General features: G+C 50.3%; 4 protein-coding genes across 4 annotated transcripts; 3 read left to right on the forward strand and 1 right to left on the reverse strand.

The window, feature by feature from the left end:
* Positions 1-1,274: 1,274 nt before the first annotated feature.
* On the forward strand, positions 1,275-3,922 carry N7532_005074 (putative PHD finger domain protein; the record flags this gene model as incomplete). Its single annotated transcript, XM_056617568.1, has 2 exons — positions 1,275-2,818; positions 2,887-3,922. The coding sequence occupies 2 exons, from the start codon at positions 1,275-1,277 to the stop codon at positions 3,920-3,922; spliced, it is 2,580 nt and encodes an 859-aa protein (XP_056473727.1).
* Positions 3,923-4,709: 787 nt separating this feature from the next.
* On the reverse strand, positions 4,710-6,324 carry N7532_005075 (uncharacterized protein; the record flags this gene model as incomplete). Its single annotated transcript, XM_056617569.1, has 7 exons — positions 4,710-4,837; positions 4,908-5,442; positions 5,494-5,688; positions 5,740-5,920; positions 5,983-6,052; positions 6,099-6,175; positions 6,239-6,324. 7 exons carry the CDS (start codon positions 6,322-6,324, stop codon positions 4,710-4,712), a joined length of 1,272 nt encoding a protein of 423 aa, XP_056473728.1.
* Position 6,325: 1 nt separating this feature from the next.
* Positions 6,326-6,735, forward strand: N7532_005076 (uncharacterized protein; the record flags this gene model as incomplete). The annotated part of the gene is made up of 2 exons (XM_056617570.1): positions 6,326-6,389; positions 6,482-6,735. 2 exons carry the CDS (start codon positions 6,326-6,328, stop codon positions 6,733-6,735), a joined length of 318 nt encoding a protein of 105 aa, XP_056473729.1.
* Positions 6,736-6,822: 87 nt separating this feature from the next.
* On the forward strand, positions 6,823-8,612 carry N7532_005077 (dolichyl-P-Glc:Glc1Man(9)GlcNAc(2)-PP-dolichol alpha-1,3-glucosyltransferase ALG8; the record flags this gene model as incomplete). Its single annotated transcript, XM_056617571.1, has 6 exons — positions 6,823-6,899; positions 6,959-7,037; positions 7,090-7,283; positions 7,351-7,844; positions 7,898-8,037; positions 8,088-8,612. The coding sequence occupies 6 exons, from the start codon at positions 6,823-6,825 to the stop codon at positions 8,610-8,612; spliced, it is 1,509 nt and encodes a 502-aa protein (XP_056473730.1).
* Between the last annotated feature and the right edge of the window lie 385 nt (positions 8,613-8,997).

Genomic DNA, 8,997 nt, shown 5'->3' on the forward strand with positions numbered 1-8,997 from the left:
TCGAAATACATTTGCTGGCTTGGCTATTTGCCACTGAGCATTGGATGATCTGCCTATCATGGTGTAATAGTGTATTGAATTATCCTGTAATGATCCACCATCTTGGGAATTTAGAGATAATCCGTACCTTAGGCTAGCAATCGCAGATGGTAACTATCTTCCAAATTAGGGTGAAAAAGCATCCAGCATAATTATATGGGTGAGACTTTTATCGGTTGAAGGGCAAATTCTCGATGTCTAGAAAATCTTGATCTCGACTAGCCGAAGCAACATGCCTCACAGGTGCTGGTTCCCTTGCCATAATCGGCGGTAATATTCTAGGTTTTGTGCGTACTTTACCAGACGTCAAAATAGTTACAAGGGCTCCCCTTTTCTGTAGTATACTGTAAATACCAGTGGTGAGGAAGGACATGGGTTCGAAGAGGAATACGAGAGGCTCTTACGGTGCTAGTACTAGTTCCGGACAGGCCAAGTAATCCGATGGGGATGTGACGTGATGATGCACAAGTTACCACACACGAGAACATCTTTGCTTGAAACCGCTTTCGTCGGTCTCGTCTCGTTTGGACTTCCTCAGTGATACATTTGGTTGAGTTTCATGGATTCATCGAGTTTCGCCTTTTGTTGGATCGTCGAGGTTTGTGATTTGAAAGCATTCGAGAACCAAAAGAACGAGGCAGTAGCTCACATTCATTCCCTTCAAGCTGTGTATTTCAAATCAGATGGACATCGACTTGATTACATGGAGTTTCCGTCCGGCTTCTCGTATGGTGAGTGAACGGAGATCTCGGGGGAATGGACGGTTGCCTAATAGAGGCAGCAGGCACCGTTAAGTTACGACGCCATGTGGTTTGGATTGCTTTAAATACGAGAAATGGACATGGGCAGCTAATACTGCTACTAGGATATCATTTCGCGCCCCATCGGGCTGGACGCTGTGCTGGTGGTTGGCAGGAAGGTCTTCAGTTAGGACCGCGCGTGTGGCGCTAAACCCTAGCACGGCGCTTCCGCCTACCGCGACGGGCTGCTTTACTCGGTCCGCAAGCCGTCGGGCTAATTCTCAACCAGCCGCTGAACCGCGAAGCCTCGCAAGCTTGAAAAGAAAAATCCGCGTCAGAAACGCGTAGGTTCAAAACCTCCTGGCGATGCGCCTGTATCCCTGGCCGCCGCGCAGCTCCACGGGTCTGGATGTGAAGAGCCTGCCCTTGCACCCGCGCGCCATCCTGGGCGCATCCAGACGACAACTTGACCTGCCGGCCGTGGCCCCCTAGGCCATGAAGCCCATCGGAGAGTACCCGTCGCTTGCAGAGTACAAGCTTGCGGGCCTCAAGCCTCCGCGAAAGATCCCAAAGATAGCGCGGTCTGACGAGGATGAAGGCGCTCCCGGCACCCCCCTCACTCCCGTCGCGGAGGAGGAAGCCACTGCCGTCAAAATGCTGCGCACAGATGAATATGAGCAGATGAGCGGACTCAAGAAGACCGATATCCTAAACCATGTCAAGTCCTCTACTGAGGACGTGGTGGTGGCAAACGGGTTCGGAGTCAAAGACAACGAGGAGCTTGTAGTGAATGAAACCAACTCCGCGACTCCCACTCTCGAGGCACTCGACCCTCACCCTGCGTTCACTTCCATGTCTCTTTCTATTCACCCGCCGGATCAATTACCAGCCAGCGGTATTCATTCTTCCGTTCACTCTACTGCTCACTCGACCATTACTTCTCTTGATACCCCTGTTGATGAGATCAACTCTCCCCTTCTCACACTCTCCGCTCCCCCTACCAACCTCACTATCCCCGATATCCACCTTTCCTCAAACAAAAACTTGCGACAGCCCCTTTCTCCTGGTGCTCCGGTTTCTGGTACAGACGGAACCATGTCCAGCACCCCCGGCTCATCCGATTATCTCACTATCCTTCGCTCGCTTCCCTGCCCCGTGTCCACCAGATTTGATGTGGCGGAGCTGAAGCAGGTGATGGAGGTGGCCGTCACTCACACTGCCAACGCGAAGGCAGACAACGCTGCCTTGGCCCTAGTTTACTACTGGGCGGGGATCTCGGGAGACGAGTTCAAGTTTTTACTGCTCCACAATATGGGCCTCGAGAAGAAGGACCACATCCTTGAATTGGCTCTACAGACCATCCTCCGTCATTCCATCGACGAGGCAACCCTTTGGTACCAAACCTATGTCTCCGAGAACCGTCGTCTCTTCGCTGGGCCTAGGTCGCCCGCCTCGAGCTTGGGCAACTTCTCCCGGGCAGACATCTACCGAGACACGAGCGGCAAGAAGGCACAGGATGATTTTCTTGCCGGAAAAACCAATACCGCGCCCCTAAAGAGGGCCACGAAGCCGTGTCGGGCAGATGAGAACCCCTACAGGCGCCGCCGTGAATGGGAGGCGGACCCCACCCATGAGGAGAGAGTGAATGAAAAGCGTGTCCAGCTAGCTAAAGCAGCCAAGTCTGACTTAACGGTCGCTGAGACCAGCCACGTCCGTCCTCAACGCGGTCCACCTGACGCCATCCAACACCCATATTCTCATACAAGTGAGAAAGAAGACGACAACATGTCGTCTACGTCTTCTTCGACTGCTGTTAATTCTCGACGGACACGAAATCTCAAAAACCGGTTGAAGGCGAAGGGCAACTTCAAGGGTAAGGGTAAGGCCAAGGGAAAGGAGAAGCTCCTTCGACTTCATACTGCCCGTTCCGTGTCGCCAGACTCTGGCGTCGGCGACTCCGATGAGACCAACTCCTACTATTCGGACCATAGCGGCGGCTGGGATGCCGAGTTTGAAGCTCGCCAGATGCCCAATGAAATGTATGTGTGGATATTCGAAATTCCTTCACTTGTGAAGTGAGAATAAGAGAGCTGACATTGTCGTACAGCATTATTATGGATAATGACGATTTCTGCTACGTTTGTGGCGAGGAAGGTGAGCTGCTCTGCTGTGACAAATGCGACAACTCCTTTCACTTCGATTGTCTGGACCCCCCAATCGACGAAAACGACCCGCCAGAGGGCGATTGGTTCTGCGGGCCTTGCTGGGCGAAAAATCACTTTACCGAAACCATCGCGCGGGCCATTCGCAGTAAGAAAAAGAAGATCACTTTCTCTCCTCCTCAGAGCATCAAGGAGTACTTCGAGGGCGTTTCCGAGGAGATACTCACCGACACACACTACCCACCGGAAACGAAGCGGACCCATGGCTTTTACAAGTCCGTCCCGACCCTGCCACGGCTAACCAAAGCCCCGCGGGATAATAACTCCAACAAAACTCCTCTCTACGACGACCCTAACCTTACCAAAATGATGGAAAACGGACACGTCATTCTCTGCAATAGATGCGGGACATCTACTGATGATACCCGGCCGATCATTCGTTGCGATTACTGTGAATGTCGTTTCCACCTGGACTGTCTCGACCCGCCCATGGCCAAGCCCCCTAACCCCTACAATGGCTGGCAGTGCCCCAACCACGTCACTATTGATGACTTGGTGGTGACCAAGGTAGTCGATGGCCGCCTTCAGCAACGACGACCCCGCCGACCAAAAGACACGGTGACGGTCCGATCGCCCCGCTGGGATGCCGATCGTACCTGGCATGAAAGCTTTGAGGGTGAAGGAGCTGAGGCCGAATCCCCTGATCTTGCCATGAACTTCATCAACCATGTCAAGAAGCAAGTACCGCGCATCGACCCACAAACCCAAGAAGGACTCGAGGGCCTCCTTCAGTTGTACAATTCCGAGACGGCCAGCCCTGATGCGTACGATGCAGCGTCTTCTCTTCTTGATATTTCCCTGGGCGAGCCGATCATGACTAGTGAGCAATCAGGGAGAAAGAAGCGGTCTCGCGCTGAGTCGGAGGCTTCCTCGAGCACCGTGAAGCCGGCTCAGAAGCGCCAGCATACCGATGCTGATTGATTTACCCTGATAATTTTTCCTTAATTTTTTTCATTTCACTCTATATCTCCTTTCTTTTCTTTCTTCTCCGTGTTGTTTTTTATATCTATCATTATTATTCTCTTATCTTTCTTTGTTTCATTAAACATCATGATCATTGGATTTGTTGGGATTTGTTTTATTTTGCCGTTTCAGCGCGCATCTAAAGAGACAGGGCAGGGGCGCAATGGTGCCATCATGAATTTTGATTGTTTTATCCCATCGAGTGCATTGAGTTAAGGTGTTATGGTAACGTTCAAGAATGTTGTAATGAGGAGGTAGGGTATGATTGTATTTAGGGTACTATGTGAACCCTTTTTGGAGAGCAGTACTGCAATTGTAAATTCGTGTAAAGATGACACCAGACTTGATTTGGTAGATTTTTTGATACGAATTGGCAGTTGCTTTATGATAATAGAACTTCGAGTTCAAACTCGATCAACGTGTTCGAAGCTTTGATTGTCAGGAAAGTCACTACCACAAGATCTTAATGTAACCTACCTGCCTTTTTTTTTGAATTAGATCCTACCGACGGCACGGTCATGCATTCGTTGCTCTACATCAAGAAAGAAAAAAAAAAATAAGAAACCGAGACAACGTACAGGCCAAAGCATCTTGAGAACATACATCAAGCTAATAAAAGACATGAGAATAAAGACACCCTTTCAGTCATGCAAGTAGCAGGCGAATTGTGAGAACGAAATGGAGCGCTACAGAATTTGCAGGTTTTACTACCACAAGGTTGGGTTTGCGAAATCATACAGGGCATTTAGAGGAACTTCTTCGGCATGTTCGCGCGACGACGCTTGTAGACGATGTAAGAGACAGCGAGGAGGACCTGGAAGGCAATGACCAGGAAGATAAAGAATCCCATGCGAGGAGTGGAAGCAGTGATGGCTATGAGAGAGATTAGTATTTGTGCTTTGGTTATAGCAGGTTGTTCCAGTAAGAATTGAAGGACACGTACCGCTCAAAACGCTTCCCTGCAGGCTCTCGCTCAAACTAAGATGCGATGACCGCAGAGTATCGTGAAGCTGGTTAAACTTGCTGCTATAGTCCTTGCCCTCGAGGTCGCGCTGAACATTCTGAAGTAGCTGCTCAATGCGTTGAAGACGAGCGTCCAGGGCAGCAACTTGCTCCTTAGAGGCAAGCTTTTGCAGGAGTTCTGTTTGGCGAGCATCGCTCTTCGAGGCCTGGGCCTTAAGGTCTTGGATAATGTTGCTGGTGGCCTTGTTGGTAAGTTGAAGACGGCCGCTCAGGTCCACGAATTGAGCGGCGATTCCGTTATCCAACACAGTGTTGCCGGTGGACGGGTTAGGGTTCTGGTTTTGGTTCTGATTGATAATTGGCTGCTGCTGTTGCTGGGCACTTTCTTGGTGGGAGGGAATGGTCTGGCCCTGCCCAGCGGCAGACTCGAGGACGAACTTGAACACTTCGAAAGAGTCAGGGTTCTCAGGTGTAGCGGCCGTGATGCCGAAAGTGTTTCCAGCTGGAAGAGAGACCTAAAAATAGTCAGAGAGGTATTAAACGATAAACCATGGGCTGGGGCGTACCTTGTTCGTGGAGAAGCAGACCTTGTCGTCTACCGTAACCTCAAAGATAGAGCTGGTGTGTTTTAGCTTAACAACTGAGGGCCGACCGAGGTTACGGTAGGCGTAATCGCAGTGACCGAAAGCCAGACTATCGACGCTACGATGGGACTTGTAGTCTGTTGTCCCATCGTTCAAGAATCCGCGAATGCTGCCACCCTAACATTGTTTAGCTTTGTTCTTTCTCGATAGTTTGAAGGCCAGACATACCCTGCCTGCATGCGTATCAATGACAAGAGCGAAACCATCAAACTGGCCCACGGTATAGATGCTCGAAGTGCCAACTCGGGCCTGTCCATCCTTTGTGTACCATAGTTGGAGGTTACCTCCCGATCGTTCCTGGCCACTGCCACGGAATTGGAACTCTGCCGTCCATTCGGATTGTGTAATTCTGTATCATAGATAATAGTCAGTTTATGAAATAATTATATTGGAACCACAGAATCAACGAACGGGTTTTGTGCCCAGGCCGACCCGCGGACGTTTCCAGGAAAGGGGGAGTCAGGATGATCTTGTTCGACATCTGAAATAAGGATTAGCGCCAGGTCCGACCATTATGAGGAGCACACGCAGACTCACGATCTGAGGGTCAGCGCCCTCTCCACCAATGTTCCATCCCGGGATCGAGTCTCGCGTGGGCGAAATCCTGCCAAATCAATGTCAGTTGTTGGCCGAGGCATAGCATACGGGGGTGGGACGAATTGCGCACGTCTTGTCGTATCCGAAGCTAGAGCCCTCGATGACCTGGGCCACAGCACCAGCGGCGAACAAAGCAAGCGAAGCGAAAGTCTTCATAATGGCGGGGCGATCAAAGCACGGAGCAATCGCGCAGCACGTCCAGAGCAAACCCTTTGAGAGTAGTAAAAATACTTGCTCAAGATTCCAACGGTAACAATTTAAACACAACTATCTCCTCGGGTTTTTTTCTGGGCGATTCGAGTCGCAATCGCAGGATTTCCGGGGAAGATCGCAAAGACTCGAGACAACACGAGTGGTTATCCACCCAACCACAACGGCAATAACGCAGAGTCGAACTTCTTTAGCGATGGCAGCGGCGGAAGGAGAAACGTCGATAAAATGATGCAGCTGGACACTGTTGAGAATTGTGTGGCGGACGCCGACGTCCGAGAAGTCCATGCGGAGGGTTTAGCTGCGGTTGATACCTGGCCTTCTCTCCTGATTTGTTCTCCGCATGCGTGCACGTGACTGCGGAGGAGCTGCGGTTTTGATCGGCGCGTGTTCATTTTTGGCTCCTCCGCTTTCCTGCGATCGCCTGAGCCCAGAAGATGCGCAATGGCTGAGCTCTATCCGTTATTGGCGCAGTGCGCCATCGTCGCAGCAGCTTTCAAGGTGCTGCTGTTCCCCGCATAGTGAGTCGCGGCCGTGTGAGCCCCTCAGGCGTGTTCTAACTGTGTCGCCATGTTGACAGCAAGTCGACGGACTTCGAGGTGCACCGCAATTGGCTTGCGATCACCCATTCTCTTCCTGTTAAAGAATGGTACTACGAGGTAGGTTCTTAGACAGGTTGAATTCTCATGACTTGGTCTAATCGCAGCGCAGAAAACCTCCGAATGGACACTCGATTACCCCCCGTTCTTCGCAGCCTTCGAATGGCTCATGTCGCAAGCGGCTACACATGTGGATCCGGCCATGCTGGTTGTCAAAAATCTGCATTATGATTCCTGGGAAACGGTCTATTTTCAGCGGGCTACTGTAATCTTGACCGAGTTGATTCTGGTGTTTGCATTGAGTCGGTAAGACATACCTTGTCGTCTCGGGTGCTAGCATGGTACTAAGCGATTTTTGTTTCGAGAACTATAGATTCGTGAAATCGGCTTCCCCGTGGAATAAGCAAGCTGCGCATGTGGCCAGTCTTTCGATCCTCCTCTCCCCCGGCCTCTTCATCATCGACCACATTCATTTCCAGTACAATGGATTCATGTACGGTGTTCTTATTCTCTCGATTGTCCTCGCCCGCAAGCAGTCAACAATGCTTCTGAGTGGAATTCTTTTTGCCGCTTTACTGTGCTTCAAACACATTTATCTCTATCTAGCCCTCGCATATTTCGTCTACTTGGGTCGCGCCTATTGCCTCGACCCGAAAAATGTTCTCCGGCCTCGATTTGGTAACATTCTCAAGCTTGGCGTGAGCGTGATTGGTGTTTTTGGAGTTTCATTCGGGCCTTTCGTCCAATGGGGTCAGCTATTCCAGCTTAAAGATCGCCTTTTCCCTTTCTCGAGAGGCTTGTGCCATGCATACTGGGCACCCAATATCTGGGCCATGTACTCGTTTACCGACCGGGCTTTGATTCCTCGTATGTGCCACCTAATGCTGCTCATTGTCACAACCTGCTGACCTGGTTTATAGTCGCACCACGCTTGGGACTATCGGTGAATACAGACGCCCTCAATAGTGTCACCCGTGGCCTCGTGGGAGATACCTCTTTTGCGATTCTTCCAGAGATCACCAGTGGACAGACGTTTATACTCACTTTTGTCTTTCAACTGGTATGTGTTCCATTTCTGCAATATTTTGGCTCGTGGCTCATATGATACAGATCCCGCTTATGAAGCTATGGCTTCGTCCAGATTGGGATACCTTTCTCGGCGCACTCACGCTCTGCGGATACGCATCATTCTTGTTTGGCTGGCACGTCCACGAAAAAGCTGTCTTGTTGATCATCATCCCGTTCAGTCTGATCGCTCTCAAAGATCGCCGTTACTTTAGCGCATTCCGACCTCTAGCCGTTGCCGGACATGTGTCTCTCTTTCCCCTGCTATTCACAGCCGCTGAATTTCCGCTCAAGACAGTTTACACTGTATTCTGGCTGATCCTCTTCCTCTTTGTTTTCGACCGGGTCGCGCCAGTCCCAGAACGACCGCGTATCTTCGTGTTCGACCGACTTGCTCTGCTTTATCTCACCTTTGCAATCCCTTTGATTGTGTACTGTTCACTAGTCCACCAGCTGATCTTCGGGTTCGAGCGCCTGCAATTTTTGCCCTTGATGTTCATGAGCAGCTATTGTGCGCTGGGTGTTGTTGGTAGCTGGATTGGGTTTATGGTGGTTTATTTTACCGCATAGATTCCCTGCTAGAAAATTAAAAGAAAGTCTGTTAAATATCCACGTTAATCCAATAGTGTTATTTGACATTAGGTACATGTCATGTTCTCTTGTTGAAGATCTTCGTTCTCCCAGGTTGATTGTCGCTTCGGTGCTTGCCCACTTGTTTAGCGTGGCCCTGATCCTAGCAGTCGGGGAAATGGACCCGCACACGAGAAATGTCAACAATACTGGTAGATAACCCTGACCTGTGAGAAAAAACTGAAAGGGATCGGGAAATATCTTCTACTACATAGTACAACTAGTAGTAATCGTGGTTGATGAGTCTTTTCAAAGACAGCCATCAGCGGTAAATTGTGGGCTCAACGATGATGTAATCTGTTTGCACTGTTTGTGACACCACGTG

This window comes from Penicillium argentinense, assembly GCF_028826775.1.
Source record: "Penicillium argentinense strain IBT 30761 chromosome Unknown utg000005l_segment0_segment0, whole genome shotgun sequence".
NCBI lineage: Eukaryota > Fungi > Ascomycota > Eurotiomycetes > Eurotiales > Aspergillaceae > Penicillium > Penicillium argentinense.